Source organism: Phaeodactylum tricornutum, chromosome 4, assembly GCF_000150955.2.
Source record: "Phaeodactylum tricornutum CCAP 1055/1 chromosome 4, whole genome shotgun sequence".
Taxonomy (NCBI): domain Eukaryota; phylum Bacillariophyta; class Bacillariophyceae; order Surirellales; family Neidiaceae; genus Phaeodactylum; species Phaeodactylum tricornutum.
The window spans coordinates 844,343-861,540 of NC_011672.1; the positions used below are offsets into that span (position 1 = coordinate 844,343).

The following is a 17,198-nucleotide window of genomic DNA, read 5'->3' on the forward strand; positions in this document are numbered from 1 at the left end:
GGTCAGGACCAATATGTCGCACAATTCACTGTAAACATGTGGTGATACGCTATGAATTAGACAACATCAAAAGACACATACCGTGAGCTAGAGTTGCGATTCCAAACGTTGACACGGAATAAGCCTAGAAAATTGTTTACATTCACTAACGACGGCGATGGTCGCGTTCACGGCGTTGGCTCGGCGGTCCATAGTGACCAGCCTGCTCGTTGCGTCGTCTACCTTCGGGTGGGCCTTGATCATTGCCTATTCTTCTTCCATACTGCCCGAAATCTGGATGTCCGTCAGACCTTGACGGTGGTGGTCGATCGTCAATGGGGGGTCCATACTGACCAGCAGATCCGTGCGGTCCAGGAAGTGGCCCATCCATTCCTGGACCTCTCCGATCATCACGACCTAGGTCGCGGTCCCGTCCTGCTCTCGGACGATCGGGTGACATTGGTTGATTCCTTCCCATACCTCTACGATCGTCGCGAAAGCGATTAGGTCCGCGATCGACGTCTCTCTCTTGTTGGGGAGGCTGATGAATAGCCCTTGGCATGTCCCGTCGTTCATCCCGGAAATGCCCAGGCCCGCCGTCTCGGTTACGTTGAGGTGGAGGACCTCTCATCATGGGCGGGCCGCGAGAATTGTCCCTAAAACCATCCATATCCCTACCAGAAGGTGGGCCTTCCCGTAATGGGACACCACGTCGATCACGACCGTCTCGAACTCGGTCAGTGTCATTACGCATCCGACGTTCAAGAGATGGCCCAGCTTTTTGCGGAGCACCCTGATCTCGATCTCCTCGTTCATTGACTGCTGTTTGTATTGTATCTTTTCTTCGTTCTTTCTCCATCAAGTGGCTGTCTTTGCTGTCACTAGTGACTGGTGGGAAAATGGCAGAGCGAGACATGTTCTGAGTTTTCTCGCTATTGTGACCCTCTTCGCGCGACGGGGAATTCTGTCCCATCGGTGGAAAAGCAGGGGCCTCATATGGGTCTCCTTCTTGCCGGCGGTCTTTGAAACCAGGCATGGGTATGTGCGGAAGGACGGCGTCCCTGTCTCGCGAACGATGACGATCATTTCGAGATCGCTCTCTCCCGTGCGGCCGATCTTTACTTTTTCTTTTGCTCTTTTTGCTTTTCGACGATCGATGGCTTCTTGATCTTCGGTCACTGTTCTCATCGTCATCATAATGTCTTCTCGAATAGTCGTCCTCGTCATCCACTGAATAGCGACGGGTGCTCCTCCTCTCCTCTGACGGTCGATCTCTACCAAGCCGTTTGTTGGGTCGGTCGTCCACACCGTTATCGCTCAAACGACGTTTGTGCGAACCATCGAAGTCTTCCGCATCCCTACTATTCCGTCTGCGATCCGATTTGTCGCCGCTCGATCGCCTTTCCTTATCGCGGTGGTGTTTTGGACGATCGGACCGACTATCCGTTTCCTCTCTACGTCGACGTGAAGATTCGTCTTGTTCAACAGTGTCAATATCTTTCTTCATGCTTTGAGTAGAAACAAGTCCCGGTTTTTGGATTTCCTTCTTCTTACCCACATCGCCCAAGCCTTCCTGTGCTACCTTTTTCATCAAACCTCGATACACATTGTCGAACTCATCTTGTGCTTCTTCTTCCGTGGCCCCTTTGAACTTCGCCTTTTCTCGGGCGGCTTCGGCCACAATCTTGGCTTCTTTGCGTTTCTTTTTTGTCTGAAATTCGTGAAAATGTCCCCCGGGGCCGACTTGTATTTCTCCCAGTTCGGCTGGATCTTCCGGCGCCACTGGTTGCGACCAAAAGTACTTGTTTTGCAAGGCTCCTGTTGCCGTTAGACGCTTGCGGGGATCCCAAGCCAACAATTTGTCCAACAAGTTCATGGCAGTCGTGGGGATTTTGGCCGCGTATTTGTCACGCAAACGCGACACTTTGGGTTTGCGCATGTCCAGTGTAATTTCCCCGGAACGAACCCGTTTCATGCTCGACAAATAGTCCCACGTATCCGGAGCCGGTGTGCCCAGCATGTCCGCGATGAGTTTGAGTTGTTCCAAATCCGACTTGCCCGGCAGTAAAGGCTTGCCCAGGAGCAGCTCGGCCAGAATACAACCGGCACTCCACACGTCCACTGCGGGTCCGTACTGCGTGGCGCCAGTGAGAATTTCGGGTGGACGGTACCAGAGGGTAATGACCTTGTTGGTGAATTCCACACTGCTGCTGCTGCTGCCGCTACTGCTGTTGCTTCGGTCGTGCATTTGATCCAACAAGGGCGGTTCAATGTTGCGGGCCAGACCGAAATCAGCGAGTTTAACGCGAAAATGGGAATCCAAGAGAATGTTGGAGCTTTTGATATCGCGGTGCACGTATTTGTGCTGGTGCATATAGGCGCAGGCTTCGAGCAACTGTCGAAAAATGCATTTGACCTGCACTTCCGTGAATTGGTAAGCCACGTCCATGAGACCGGTGAGATCGTGCGACACGTATTCGAGAACGAGAAAGAGATTCCCCTTGTAGCTTTCCCTAGCGTCGGAGACGCGATCTTTCTCCGCGCCGTTGGCCTTGCCGCTGTGTGGTTTGGTGATCGGATCGTCCTCATCCAGTTCCTCGACACCCTTACTGGTGACCACTTCAATCATTTGCAGCAGATTCGGATGCGTGAGTTTCTTCAGAATTTTGATTTCTCGAATAAACTGTAGCGGCATGCCCCAGTAACCTCCGTGGTGCATCCGCATTTTCTTGAGCGCGACGACCCGACCCGTGTCCTTGCACCGCGCTCGGTACACCTGACCGTACGTGCCTTCCCCAATCTGTTCCTGGCGCTCGTAGTGCGCGAGCGTGCGAGTCATGTTGTGCCACGACGAGAAAGTGTCCTTTTCGTCGTCCGGGTGCTCTCCCAACGGCGTCACAATACTGGTCGTCGTGTTGCTGGGACCGATACTCGACCGACCCGGAGCCGCCACCAAGACTCCACTGTTGCTGTTCATCCTTCGTCGAGTCGTTTGCGAAAGATCAGAGTGGAGGGAGACAGTGGCACTTCGATCGCGCGTTTTCAAAGGATGCGGGAGTGATTGTTTGTTTGTTTGTTCGTTTGGTCCTCCTTACACCGAAACGCTGTTCAAAGCCAAAAAACCTATCTCCTCGTGGCGTCGGCGGAACCTCGGCCCAACTCAACGAATGTCAGGTGGACCGACCCCCCAATTCCCCCAATTCGTGTGGAAAAATTACGACAGTCTGGGACAGGGAGGACGCAACGTGCAGTCCAAGGCAGTCCACTATTTCATACCGGAAGCGTACAGACCATTCTTTGTGAGACGACCCAAACTTGGAACCTTGTCCAGTCTTTGTGTCCCGCGCTATCGAACTGTAAAGACGACTCATAAATATATAGGGAAGATACCGACCGGTATTCATTCGACTTTCAGTATGTCGTACTTTTTATATTGAATCAGATCTGCGATGCAAACTGGACACGAAAACTTATTGACCTTCAACAAACATCCAATGCACTATCGATCGAGACAACTTTGAATGGTGTATTTGATGGTGTATTTGGGTGGGAAGACGCAACACACACACACGGGTCTGGTTTTGCTGGTTGCCCATCATTGGTCGTTTGTTGCTTCGACAGCGATTGTACAACTACGGTTGACCTCGAGCCATGAGAGCCCGAGGGACGGCAGCATACAAGGAACGGCGGCAGTCGAGTTTGGATGATCTCGAAGGCGGTGGTGGTGGTACCGCCGCCGGCAGCGTGTCGTCGTCCCCCTACACGAACTCGTACGCCCGTCCCCCACCGCGACATTCCAATTCGTCGCTATCCCACACGTCGTCTACCGCTCCCTCCCCCATAAATGTGCGTGTAGGAAGCAACGATGCCTTTTACAACGACGCGTCGGACGTCTCGAAGTCCCGTCGACGTCGCCAAGGACGGTCGGGTGTGTCCTACACCCATCTCGTCAACTCGTCCCCCGACGCATTGCGGATGTATGCGCTGATACTGCTAGCCGTTACGATGCTTTTCTTCTTTGCATTACCAATAGAATGGGCTATTTTGTCTCTGGTCTTTGGGTCCTGCGGATTCGGCGCCATTGCCTCTCTCTGGCTCAGTCGCGCCGTCCTGCAGTGCGACGACGGGACGCCCGAAATGCGCGCCGTTTCGGATCCCATCCGCGAAGGCGCGGAGGGCTTTCTTAGGGTCCAGTACACGTCCATTGCCAAGTTTGCCGTACCACTCGCCGCACTCATTGTATTCTCCTACCAATTCCGACCACTGCACCCGCACGACGCCAAGGGTGTCGGATTGTTGGGCAACACCCTGCTGGGGGTCGTCGCGGCCGTCGGCTTTGTCTTTGGCGCACTCTGCTCGGCACTCTCGGGATACGTATCCATGTGGGTGGCGGCACAATCCAATATTCGAGTCGCGTCGGCGGCTCGTCGGACCTACGGAGAAGCTCTCGTGGTTTGCTTTCGCGGTGGCGCCTTTTCGGCCGTCTTGAATTTGACCCTCTGTATAGTGGGAGTCACTACACTGTACACGATGCTGAGCACCGTCTTTGTGAACGCTGCGGGGTTGGAGTCGACAGATATACCCATGCTCTTGGTCGGGTACGGTTTCGGGGCATCCTTCGTCGCGCTCTTTATGCAACTCGGGGGTGGTATTTATACCAAAGCCGCCGACGTTGGCGCCGACCTGGTGGGGAAGATCGAACAGAGTATTCCCGAAGACGACCCTCGCAATCCCGCAGTAATTGCGGACCTCGTCGGGGATATGGTGGGTGACTGCGTCGGGTCTTCGGCCGACGTCTTTGAATCCGTGGCGGCCGAAATTATTGGAGCCATGATTCTGGGCTCCACCCTGGCCGATGAGGCCGGTATGAGTCACAACCATGCGACCAAGTTTATGTTCTTTCCACTAGTGGTACACGCCATGGATATTGTTGTCAGTAGTGTTGGGATTGCCTTTGTGGGGGTCACCCGCGACTCCGCCGATAGCGATCCCATGAAAGCTCTGCAACGAGGCTACCGTGTAGCACTCCTGCTCTCCGTCGTGGGCTTTTACATTATTACCCACTGGCTGCTGGCGCTTCCCGAAAATCCCGAGGCCGCGTTCAGATTCTTCTTGTGCGGTATCGTGGGAATGATCTGCGCCTACATTGTGGTCTTGTCCACGCAGTACAATACCGATTACGCACACCGACCGGTCCAAAGTATTGCGGAAGCCAGTACCACTGGTCACGGTACGAACATCATTGTCGGAGTCAGTGTCGGTATGAAAGCCACGTTGGTACCCACATTGACTGTAGCGGTGGCCGTATTGCTGGCCTATCACGTAGGTGCCAGTACCGGAATTGGAAACGGCCGCAACGCCGGACTTTTTGGCACGGCGGTGGCTACCATGGGAATGCTGAGTAACGCTGTCTACATCCTGTCGATGAACTGCTTTGGTCCCATTGCCGACAACGCGGGAGGCATCGCGGAAATGAGCATGCAGCCGGAGCAAGTCCGAGATGTGACGGATCGCTTGGATGCCGCGGGCAACGTGACCAAGGCCATTACGAAGGGATATTCGATTGGTTCGGCTTCTATGGCGTGCTTTCTGTTATTTGGCGCATTCATGGACGAGTTTTCAGAGTACAGTGGTCTTCCGTTCACCACAGTGGACATCGCGACACCGGAAGTACTCGTTGGAGGTCTGATAGGAAGCATGATCATCTTTTACTTCACTGGTCTTGCGATCGCTGCGGTCGGCCGGACCGCTCACGAAGTCGTTATTGAAGTCCGGCGACAATTCAAAGAGAATCCGGATATCATGGATTATAAAGCCAAGCCAGACTACGATCGCTGTGTCGGGCTCGTGACAAAGGCCGCCTTGAAGGAGATGCAATTTCCTGGACTCGTTTGCGTTGCGACACCAATCCTTGTCGGACTGATTTTTCGGTTCGTCGGTGAGGCTACCAGTCGTCCTCTACTTGGAGCCGAAGTCTTGGCTGCGTATCTCATGTTCGGGACCGTGACAGGAATTCTCATGGCTTTATTTCTTGATACTGCCGGTGGTGCCTGGGACAATGCGAAAAAGTATATTGAGCTCGGAAACTTTGGCGGCAAGAATTCTGAGGCACACAAGGCGTCGGTGACTGGTGATACCGTCGGCGACCCCTTTAAGGATACCGCCGGTCCCTCACTCCACGTTGTAATCAAACTGGTAAGTAGAAGATGTCACGGAGGGACAATTGCGTATGCAATCCAGAACACCCCCTTACAACACCTGTTTTTGGAAAGCTATCGACTACTATTCTGGTTGCAGGGCCTCTTTTTATCGCCAATATGAAGTGAAGACGGTGCCTACTAGAAATACATCCTGCTGCTGGACTAGAAATCACAATCCTTTAGATGGACATTTTACCTATGCGTTCACTCGTCGTGTGCATCCAACAACTCACTTTCCAGCACCGTTGGCCTTTCGCAAAGATCCATAAATTCCTGGAACTTGCTGGAATCGCCGCCAGTCAGGGATGCCACGTGCACGGTATCAATAGGTGCGCGATAGGACGAAAGTGGGTCAGCACGTACTTGCTTTTCCGTCTCAACCACACGAATTGCCGTGTCGGTGGTTGGTAAGCAGGGCAACTCGTCCCAGGTAAACAAGAGAGGATCCGTACGACGACCCCAGACATTGAAGTCTACCAGCCAAACGCGTTCTTTCTTGTCCAGATAAACGTCAAAAGTATAATTGTTCAACGACTGGGAATGGGGTTTGATGATCTCGTCGAAAAACTCAACCACTAGAGACCGAATTAGGTACTGATCTCGTACAAGATGCTCGAAGTGTTGCGAGTGCTGTCTTTGGCTCACAGCAACTAGCTCCTGTTCTCGGACGAAGCACCGAAACTCTTGACTGGGATAGAGGTTGCACCATTTTCGCAAGACAAGCTGTAGTGGTATTGCTCCGTGACAGTCGGTAGCCGTCTCGTCGCTGGTGTCGTCGCCGTCACGGACTTCTTTCCAGGAGTGCTGAATGTCAAAAGCGCAAAAATCGCTACTCTTGAGGAGGAGGTAAACATCCCCAGCTGTCTTGCACTGCAGCGTACCTCCGTTGACCCAAATTGCGTCTTTCGGAGACGACCAGTTCAGTTTGGGTGCCACGAGCCCTCCGAGGCGCCGGATCGCTGCATCAATGGCAGAATTTAGTGCGGAGAAATGGAACAGTTCGTTAGAGACTTCTTCCGCCTCACTGTCGCTCGACCACACACTTTCGTCGTCACCGACGCCGCTCATAGCGAGCATACCCGATGTGCGCGCTCCCGCGGGAAGTTGAACTCCGTCGCAAAGGAGATAGTCTCGGAAAGTTTCGGGTAGATTTAGAATCTCTGACGGGACTGTCACGTTCTTGCGGCCGAGCTCGTTCGGTGGGAGGTTGGCAAAGGTGGCGTACCAGCTTGAGAACTGGCATGCATGGACTTCACGGCGACTGGGCAGCGGGCCCTGCTCTGGCTCGGGAATCCCGGCCGAGGATTCCTCGTTTGACCACCCTCCCAAGACAGAAGACATGGTTCCCACCGTGTCGCTCGAACCGGACGTTCTGTGGGATTGGATTGTCAAACGGATAGGAAGGATATTCGAAACATTCGTGAAGCCATTGGAAACAAAGGACGTCGCCGGTCAATTCTATGCTCGTTTCTAGTCAAATCGATTGGGCATATAAGTAGGTTTAGGTATGACGTCGAGATACGTAAATGTGTTCGTCGAAAACGACATCCAGAAATGAGACGAATGAATTGACAAGTGAGATAGAGTATCGTATACTGTTAGGTGCAAGATGATTTCACTTGGTCTACAGCACTTCAGAAAAAGACGATATGCCAATCTATGAGCATGTCGGCGCTAGACTCCTTTGTACAAATCCGTAGACGCACCGAGAGGGAAACCGACAGGACTTTCCGTCAGGAATGAATGCGAAACGCCGCAATTTGCTTTAACTTTACGAAAAATTACGCATTGGGATTGCCGTAACGAACGAGCAATGCAATGAAGTCAACGAAACCCTGGGTATCTATATAAGTCCCCACGTCAAGGTAGAGCAACGTCAAATCGTACCACCTGATGTACCACTTTCTTATCCGACAGCGGTGGCAGGGAGTTGCTTGAACCTGATATTGGCTAGCGCAGCCCAGATCAGAGTCGAATCCTCTCTCTCGTGCGCCATCCTTGCAGTTCCATCCTCCGCATGTAACTCCGCTCCTTGCTATGCAATCCATTCATTGTATTTCAATTCCCGTGTCCTGCATCCGCGGCGTATTCCAAAGTTTAGTCAGGCGGCGCGGCCAACGATACGAAAAATTGCTGCTGACGGAGAGGCATTCATTGTTTGGAATTATCAGGAACTATTGGTTGCTTCGAAATCGCATCCTGCAAATGCCGACTAACGCGCACTTGAGCAACGGATCGATCCACGAGAAAGGCGGCTGACCCGGGCGAATACTGGATAAAGACTTTCCCTTGCGTGTTTCCAGCAGACAGTTCTTGGTCCGCGACTCTCAAAGCTTCCAGATTGTGTGGACTGTCGTTTTTCATGATTCTGTATGAGACAAAAATGCTGGTAGGAACGACAAACGGTATTGTTTGTTAACACGCGAACCATTCGACTTGGGTTCGGCTCGTTGAGGGTGCACAGTCAAGAGAAATCGGGTCTTATGTCAGTCAATCAATGGCGAATATGCCAAATAATAGCAAAAAGCACAAGCGCCAAGGACGAATATTCGGAAACGACAATCCGTTTTCTTTCGCAAGAATGGACAGGCTGAAATGAGAGTGAGTTCAAACCGAACACTGCATCCCAAGCGACACTGTGTTCCTCGCTTGCCCTTTCATGATCGACCGCTATCGCAAGTCCAACGAACGTGGGGTCGGCTCTGGAGAAGGCGCCTATCATGTCCGTCCCGTTGCTTCAAAAAGCTTCCTTGAGGACATGGACCGGATTCTGCTCGTTTGACCGGTCAAAAATATCGATGATGGGCTTTTTTAGGCTCCGCGATTCAGTACGGGTGTTCACAGTCAAAGCAGAAGGTTGCTTGGAAGAAGGAAGCACTATTCGCGCACTGCAGCAGCTGGTCGCCAAAATTGAGCAGAGCAAGTCACACCAACGTCCGAGATCTTCGATACAAACTTCTTTGCGAGCTTTGGCTTCCAAGGTGTGTGTACAGTATCCTGCACTCCCTTCGATTATTTGGAAAAGTAGTATGGATGACCCCAATCGAGTCTGTGAGCGGCATTCTTTTTTGAAGTTCTTGGCGCTTGATACGAGCCGAGATCAAAACTTGATTGCTGATGCCGTCGAGTCTTACCAAAAAAAGGCAACGGACCCCGATTTGCGACCCATCCATCTAGCGTTGCGTCTACAGGAAGTCTCCACTCCAAAATACGAAGAAATTATCAGATGCTTGCTCCAGCAAAATGCAACCGAATCGATGCGGTTTTTACTGGATCTACGACGCGACATCTTGCTGTGGATGCCGTATTTACGAACACATCCACCGCCCAAGGAAGTTGACTCCCAAGGCGACTTGCTGATTCATTTGAAACAGCTAGATACGTTTCTGCGACGATTGCTATCTACCTGGTTCTCTCCAGGGCTACTCGAAGTGCAACGTATTACCTACGATGGAACACCTGCATCGATAATTGAACAAATTGTTCGTCAAGAGGCAGTTCATCCCGTCAAGAATTTAGATGATTTGCGCACTCGATTTGGTCCCGACAGGCGAGTTTACGCCCTCTTTCATGTTCTGCTCCCGGAACGTCCTCTCGTTGTATTGCATACATCTTTACAACCAGAAATACCCGCATACATGAATCAGGTCTACAACGAAGGTTCCTTGCGTAGTGATGCAAGGGTCGCTGCCTTCTATTCCATTTCAAATCTGCAAGCTGGGCTATCTGGAGTCGGCCTGGGAGAACACCTTATTAAAACAGCGGTCCATCGTCTGCAGGGTCGTATTGGCCTCGACACGTTCGTGACATTGTCTCCAGTTCCACGCTTTCGGAAATGGCTGGAAGAACGTGTCCAGCACGTCACTGGCAAATTCGCATCCAACGATCTTGTCGTAGGCGAAGATTTGGCAAAGCTTTCCCACTTTTTGCAATGTCGTGAAGATGAGGCAGTCTCGCGTATGGTAGAAACATTGCGTCAAGAAGGTCCTTCCTGTTTGGATGACAATGCAGTTGAGGTTGAGAATCTCGTCGCCCCGCTCTTACGCGGCACTCTTGCCAAACTTGCGGCTCGCTATTTGGTGACGGAAACGCACCGCCGTAAACCTCTCGACGGTGTCGCCCGCTTTCATGTAGGTAACGGCGCAATTTTACACCGCATCAACGTCAATGCCGACACAAGCCGTAAGGGGTGGCACAACAGTTTCGGTATAATGGTGAACTATCGCTACGATCTGGAGCAGTTGCCAACGAACGTCACACAATACGAGGCCGAATATCGGATCCCTTTGGGAGAGGATGTTCAAGCATTGCTTGATGAGTCCTTGCCTCCTTCGTTTGCTTAGTGAGCGGACTATTTCTACAACTGTAACAGGAATACCATGCCACCACTATTGATGATCAGTAAGCAACTTTTATAAGGTTAAAAATGATGCGGTCATTTACGTTACTACCGGAAAGATTAGAACTATGTTGGATTCATCAAGATCAGTCGAAAACGAGCGCTAACATAAGTGTAATGTACACGTGCAGATACAGATTATAATGACCGTTGCGAAATACATTCCCATTATATCATCGATCGGGACAGAGCATTGCCGATCTGAGCAAAGGCCCAAGGTGGTAGACTTCCGTCTGGGCAAATTTTGCAAGTCGGGCAACCAGAAGTGTAGCAATCCTCGTATGATGACGAGCCAGATAACCATCGGTCAATGCAGCCCACATGAAAGGAATGGTTGCACGGCAAGACTCTGAGACTATCGCCATCATCGAAACACTCCAGGCAAATAACACAAACATCCTCGTGGGCTGAAGTGACAATAGTTTCATTGGGTTGGGATGTGGTAACTGCAGCAGAAAGTAAAGAGCTTTGATAGTGCTGATACTCGTGTTCCTCATTGGCTTCTCCTTGCACCATCATCCAGCTCCACCCTTCTCGCACCGTAGAAGCGTGTGCTGTAGTTGGTGAGGCTACTTTTGTGGATCGGTACTTCATGATGGGTAGTTTGGCGATCGAGTCCACATCCAAGTGGCGCGCAGCGTTTCTAGTCATGCGAACAATGTCCATTTGGGTGATGACATAATCGAGCCTCGAGCTTGCTGTTGCCGAGACGTCTTCCAAGCCTAACAAATTTACTGTTGTTTGATGGTCATAGTAGGCTTGAGCTTGACTAGAAACTACGCCGTAATCATTCGGAGGACTTGTCTGTTGACGGCTACCACATATGGAATCGTAGTCGTCGAGTTGATCGTCCTCTTCCTCACAATCGTTGTCAACTTCTTCTGCGGTGTGACAAGAAGAGTCGTCGTCATACTTTAACGTCTTTGGAGATAAGTTTTGCTCCAACTCGTGAAAAGGAGTGAAAAACCAGCTGGCCAGTTTGTGGAGAACGTGGACTGTCCCAGAGTGATGGGCGTGGTATTGCATGCCACCCCCACTACCGCCTCGCAATTGCCCCGAAAGCAAATCTCTCAGATGAATGACGAATTCGTCTTCATTTCGCTTTTCAATAGCATTAATAGAGATTGCCTCCAGAAGATCGTAATCAACCAGAGCTTGTTTTGAAAGTGTGGACCACATAGACGGAGGAGAATGGCGGAACCAGCCTACGTAAGGAGAAGACTTCCATGGCTGCGGAGCAGTCTTGACGTCTTTGGAATATGATGCCTCCGAACACCAGACAGACGACTTGTCACTAGAAGCAGACGGAGAATGGCGGAACCATCCGATGTATGGATTGGAGCGCAAGCTAAAATGGTTTGTTGCTTTGGGCGCGGTGCTTGCTTTTCGTAGAGGCCTACGCCAGAGACTCGAGCGCCGGCGAAGGTGCACCGGGAGCGACTGGTGGCGCCGAAAGGGAACCGTACTACGTCCAGGACTAGTTCTGTGAGAATACTGACTGTGGGATGAAATTTCAGTCATTTTCGAAAGAGATTCTTCTGGAAAGTGCTCAAGTTGATAAGTTATCGCTCTTTTCTCCTGATGAAGAAACCAGAAACTGCGCTAAGGTGAAGTAGAAAAGAGCAGACCAGGAGTGAGAAGGGTGAAGATAAACACCTCGTATGTTGAAAGGCAATACCAAACGTAGCAACGGTGCTATTCTGCTCTCGTATCGAAAACCTCAGCAGAAGGCTGGCGTCAAAAAGTTCCTATCCTCGCACCGATGAAAACAAGATGTCAAAGCGCTAAACGATGTGAAGTCAAAAGTCGTAATCATTGAAGTCGATAAGTCTGTAAGATACCATGACGTCAATGAAAGTCTACTTAATAGACTTGGAAGACTATTGGGATCGGGATGCAGTCCTTTTCTGCTTTCCCAAGACCAGGAATGACGACACAAAACATGTTTTAGCCAATTATAAGCATAGAAAGGAGCATTGCTCCTGACACTTATCGTTTTGATGACGTATCCTAGGTTGCGAATTTGTGTAGTCAAGTGGAATTTGTATGCCCATCCATGGAACGAACCATGGCTCTGCGAAGACAAGACTACGAGGTTTCGCGACAGAGCTTCGAATCTCATTCTCCGTACGCAGCTTGCACACAAACAAAAACACGTAGGAATCAATGGCTTACATGTATATGAAAAAACGAAAGGACTTACACTTTTTTCGCAATGGAAGACAACGAATTTTCAGAGAATTCCGCGCTATGCGGCCTGTCACTCGCGCAGTGCAAAGAGCGAGAATTACGTGTTTCCAATTGTGCTTTCTTACATAAGTGTCTGTCTTCGCCCGCCCACCTCACCGGTCATTGGTCTGCTGAATTTTAACCAGAGAGCTCGTACATATAGCTCGAGCAGGCTTCCATTCACTGTCACGTCACAGCATTTCGAACATCTGGCACACAAGGTGAACGCTTGTTCAAAAAAAGCTCTGCTTCACGGTAAGATTAGACAGCCTTACCTCACGTCCCAAGACTATATCGTGAGCGAGATACGAACTTTTTCACATCCGTTTTACACAATAGTGCAGATTATTTGGACCTTAAAATTCTCAACAAACTGTTAAATAATGCTAATTCAACAGCATTTTCATATCAGGTCGAGATAGCTTCTAAATAACTTCGCTGTAGTGGCCTACTGAAGAGTGCTTGTAGAAGATGTCGAACGGTTCAAGGTCCTTGATGGCAGAAAAATTGAATGTAGGATGTTTGAAGCTTGGGAGGCTAAAAGGGTAGTCTCCATTTGCCAGATAATAATCTTTGGAAGGAACTGATTCTCTAACACCACTGCGCGAAGCAGGAGTGATGTTGTTGTGGGGAGACTGTAGTCTGTTCATCCTGCAACAAGGAACATGGAACTCAACACGTGTGTCATAGTCCAAGTTGTAGAAATTATCGGTGATTGGAATGGGATCCAGAAAATCTTGCTCAGCGTTTGCAAGAAAGCGATGGGTATCGGCGAGTGTCGGCGAGTCGCGATCAGCAGTAGATTGGAGGCCAGAGTTGAACGGTGGGCCAAGCTCTGGAGTCTTGATGCTGGAAGGTACATCGAATGGGATTGGTGAAAGATCATGTTCTCGACTCCCGCTGGTGGACATATGATTTTGCCGTTTGTTTTTTACCATACTCGCAACCTGATCTCGGAGAGAATGGCCTACTTTTTCTCGAGCCTGGCGATTTCCAATATCGTACCAGTTCTTTCCGTTGTCGTTTTTGACAAATAGGCCTCCTCTTTGGCGAATCTTTTCCACGATGGCAACAATCAGCGTGGTCTTGTCGGCTTTGCTTGCTGCTGAAAAGTATCGATCCACATTTTTCTTGATGAGTTTTCGAAACATGGTGTTCCCGGCATGGTTCCAGTTTGTTTTACCTCTACCGCAAGACACGTCCAAATGTGTTGGACAGTAATCTTCGCCTAGAGGCCACGGCTTTTCATGCACTACGATAGAGCGAGTCGTTTGCGTCTCTTGCATTTCATTTACCAGCTTATTCGATTTAGATAGGCTGGATGGGTTCCTTTCATCAAGTGGATGACAGTAGTTGTAGTTTGCGACCATTGTAAACAGATGCAGGATTGAGGTGAATCTGCAGAATTTGAGAGCAGGCAAAAGGATTATGCCTTCTGAGATGGGAACGCGGCGAGAGACAATTTAGAAGATCTCTGCCTCCGTGGTTCTCTACAATACTGCACAAACAAACACAACACAGTATCTAAGGTCCCAATAGAGTACCTACACATATAGCGGATAATTATGATTGGGTTCGCTGCATTATGGATGAAACTCACGCTGATGCACATGAAAGTAAAATTGAGGCTGTGTAGGAAATGTCAGTCACAAGAGAGCATAATTCCTGTCTTATAAGCGAATATAAATAGATGGAACCAATCCACATAAGGCATATTCGTTGAGACCAGTCCATATACGATTTGCAATGTGTATAGTGGAAAAACAGTACAATCTAGAATTGCGTTCCATGCTTATATAAAAAAATTGGGCGTCGTTGCAACAATGTATACACATATCTAAATTATGCCCAAAGGGGACCCTTCTGTCCTTTCGCTCATCCACTATCAAGTCGTGCTTATTTTTGTGAATATATTGACAATCATTTGAACATTATTCGCTAATGCAAGCGGTATTGGAAAAAAGAAATCATTCGAGTAGAGCGCATACGGGGCCAGAATAATATATAAAACTCATCCATCAAATAACATATCTTCACTAGATGTGTGCGTGACCAAGCACTCTTCTAAACAAGAAAACTACTTAGCCATTTCCCACATTTACGACTCATACAATTTTTGCATGTGAATACCCCAACGTGAATGTGTCAATTCTACAACACAACACAGTTAAGTGTATAGTATATATGGTAGACTGGAGCCCCACCTTCCTGCCTCACAGTCAATATTTCCTGGAGAGAATTCTTGTGGATTGGGGATCGAGGTAAACTAGTGAACTACCGAATTATAGAGCACACGCAACTATGGAGCAGATCAAACACCAAGTTTGTCCTACTCCATATGGCTCGGTGCGTAAGCACGACCAACTCGAAATAGAAGCAAACCTTCCCGAGACAACCGCAGCGAAGCAAAACGAACCACAGCAACACACCATCAATCCATTGCACAAGACTGACGAAAACTTCCACGAGTAATACATTCTCAAAACGGGATTTTTCCCACTAGTATATTAGTTAAAAAGAACCGAGGAGGCATCATGGCACGACCGAACCGGAACAACAACGGCAACTGTCGTGCAGCTTACGAACGCATTTCTTCCGATGGGAATGAAGAGCTGGAAGCTGTGTTAGAAGGTGGGGAATCATCATCGACTTCTTCATTACGTCGTGTTAATCGAATAGAGCAATACAGTCGAATATCTATTGGCCAGGAAGGTGGTGATGATGAAGAAGCGCAGCAGTTGCAGCAAGGTTACAATGACATTTCCGAGACGGAAGAACAAATAGAGTTTAACTCTGCGAAAGGGTCAACGAATGACGAAGACGAAGAGACTGATGGTGTTCGTATTAATGTTGTTATTTTGGATTACACTCAAAAGAAATTCAATGTGGCCGTTTCGTCGTCGACGACGGTGGCGGTGCTGAAACAAAATGGAGCGATTGTACACAAGGTACCAGCCTCTCGTCAGCGTTTAATATTTCGTGGCCAGCTGTTGGCAGACACAACATTATTGGCAAATGCGGGAATTAAGGAAGACGGTGTCATCGTTCATTTGTTTCCTAAACCACGGGTCGTTATTCAGGATTCGAATGCCGCGTCAGGCGGCAATGCATTGAACAGCGACGCCAACGCTGAAAACTCATCACAAACTGAAGATGCAGATGCTGCTCATGTCCCGACAATTTTTCTCGAGACAACGGAAGCCGAGCGTCGATCACAAATTTTGGTTCTTGGTTCAGTTGAATTTATCGAAACCCAAAACAATGTGAAGTTGTTTTCTTTTATGCTTTTGATCATATCTTGTATCGAGCTTTTGAACCTTTTAGCCATTGCTTTGGGGGTTCCTCAAGACCAGGACGAAGCCAGCTACCCTGTCGGTGAAGAAGACGATATTCTTGGACCGTTGCCGCCTTCTCTTGAAACGAATGATGCCTGGTCACAGCCAAGCAGTAATTCCAGCGATACTGGCAGCGATACAAATACTGCCGGCGTTACCTATACTGACTGGAGCGGCGCCAACTGGGTTGACCTGGCCGTTTCGGTTTTAGGCGTATACGTTGCAATGTTGGGATTGCGTGCTTCGAACGAAAACACTTTGCGTCTGGCGAAGCGTTACTTGTACGGGACGGTTTTGGCAGGCGTCGGCTGGATGGCGCTAAACTATTTCATGACGTACGATAAGGACAAACAATATGCGGCAGAAAGGGCATCACATCATACTGACACGGACTTTGTTCCCATCGAATCCACTCGTGAATTACTGGAAGCGGCTTTGTCTGTCATGGTACTGCCGGGAATGGTTTGGATGCTTTGTGTGTACAGGGCATGGCAATTTCATCGTCTGCTACAGGAGGCTGAGCAGGAGGCGGAAGAGCGCATTCGCAACGAGTTGGACTCATCTTCTAGGGGAAGAAAGTGAAGGCGGAAGAAACGCTACATTAGGTATGACTGATAATCCTGGACACGATGAGGAGTTGGCCTTGCAACACGAGAGTGCCACCTTAACTTAGCACTAATCTGAATAGTACTTGTTATACATTGGTTTACATGACCTTCTCATTTCTACGAGGCCATACGTTAAGAAAGCTCAGCCCAACGTCAGTATTTTGATGAAATGGTAGAGCATAGCTTTTCCACGCAGACAAGAATCCTCATTTATTGTTAGATGAGAAGCCACTCAGATGTCTTTCATGAGGCATGAGATATGATGAGCTTTCCCAGTACTACTTGTACACCTGCTTCCGTTCAAACTCCATTGTGTTCCTAACAGAATCCGTGAATCACTCTTGGTAGAGAATTTTCGTACAAGAATCCTGTACATTTCCAATGTGATCTCAATGCTTCGAAACAGACCCCCCTGATATCAAATCGATCCTCGACGTATCTTAAACCC

At 49.4% G+C, this 17,198-nt stretch overlaps 7 protein-coding genes across 7 annotated transcripts; 3 read left to right on the plus strand and 4 right to left on the minus strand.

Moving 5' to 3' along the window:
* Nucleotides 1-1,636: 1,636 nt before the first annotated feature.
* On the minus strand, nucleotides 1,637-2,818 carry CDKC1 (predicted protein; the record flags this gene model as incomplete). The annotated part of the gene is made up of 3 exons (XM_002178551.1): nucleotides 1,637-2,186; nucleotides 2,238-2,515; nucleotides 2,582-2,818. Coding segments are annotated over 3 exons (1,065 nt in total), but the record flags the coding sequence as incomplete, so codon positions are not given.
* A 1,130-nt stretch (nucleotides 2,819-3,948) lies between these two features.
* On the plus strand, nucleotides 3,949-6,180 carry PHATRDRAFT_26190 (predicted protein; the record flags this gene model as incomplete). Its single annotated transcript, XM_002178280.1, has 1 exon — nucleotides 3,949-6,180. A coding segment is annotated over exon 1 (2,226 nt), but the record flags the coding sequence as incomplete, so codon positions are not given.
* A 416-nt stretch (nucleotides 6,181-6,596) lies between these two features.
* On the minus strand, nucleotides 6,597-7,433 carry PHATRDRAFT_11084 (predicted protein; the record flags this gene model as incomplete). Its single annotated transcript, XM_002178552.1, has 1 exon — nucleotides 6,597-7,433. A coding segment is annotated over one exon (837 nt), but the record flags the coding sequence as incomplete, so codon positions are not given.
* Nucleotides 7,434-9,541: 2,108 nt separating this feature from the next.
* Nucleotides 9,542-10,522, plus strand: PHATRDRAFT_10799 (malonyl-coa decarboxylase; the record flags this gene model as incomplete). The annotated part of the gene is made up of 1 exon (XM_002178281.1): nucleotides 9,542-10,522. A coding segment is annotated over one exon (981 nt), but the record flags the coding sequence as incomplete, so codon positions are not given.
* Nucleotides 10,523-10,746: 224 nt separating this feature from the next.
* Nucleotides 10,747-12,099, minus strand: PHATRDRAFT_34003 (predicted protein; the record flags this gene model as incomplete). The annotated part of the gene is made up of 1 exon (XM_002178553.1): nucleotides 10,747-12,099. The coding sequence occupies one exon, from the start codon at nucleotides 12,097-12,099 to the stop codon at nucleotides 10,747-10,749; it is 1,353 nt and encodes a 450-aa protein (XP_002178589.1).
* A 1,133-nt stretch (nucleotides 12,100-13,232) lies between these two features.
* Nucleotides 13,233-13,958, minus strand: PHATRDRAFT_34004 (predicted protein; the record flags this gene model as incomplete). The annotated part of the gene is made up of 1 exon (XM_002178554.1): nucleotides 13,233-13,958. One exon carries the CDS (start codon nucleotides 13,956-13,958, stop codon nucleotides 13,233-13,235), a length of 726 nt encoding a protein of 241 aa, XP_002178590.1.
* A 1,301-nt stretch (nucleotides 13,959-15,259) lies between these two features.
* PHATRDRAFT_44545 (predicted protein) lies at nucleotides 15,260-16,843 on the plus strand. The gene has a single exon (XM_002178282.1). It carries the CDS (start codon nucleotides 15,342-15,344, stop codon nucleotides 16,722-16,724), a length of 1,383 nt encoding a protein of 460 aa, XP_002178318.1. The 5' UTR covers nucleotides 15,260-15,341; the 3' UTR covers nucleotides 16,725-16,843.
* Nucleotides 16,844-17,198: the final 355 nt, after the last annotated feature.

What these genes read in the sequence shown, in the direction of transcription:
- PHATRDRAFT_44545 (XM_002178282.1), top strand. Translation starts at nt 15,342, where the DNA reads ATGGCACGACCGAACCGGAACAACAACGGCAACTGTCGTGCAGCTTAC.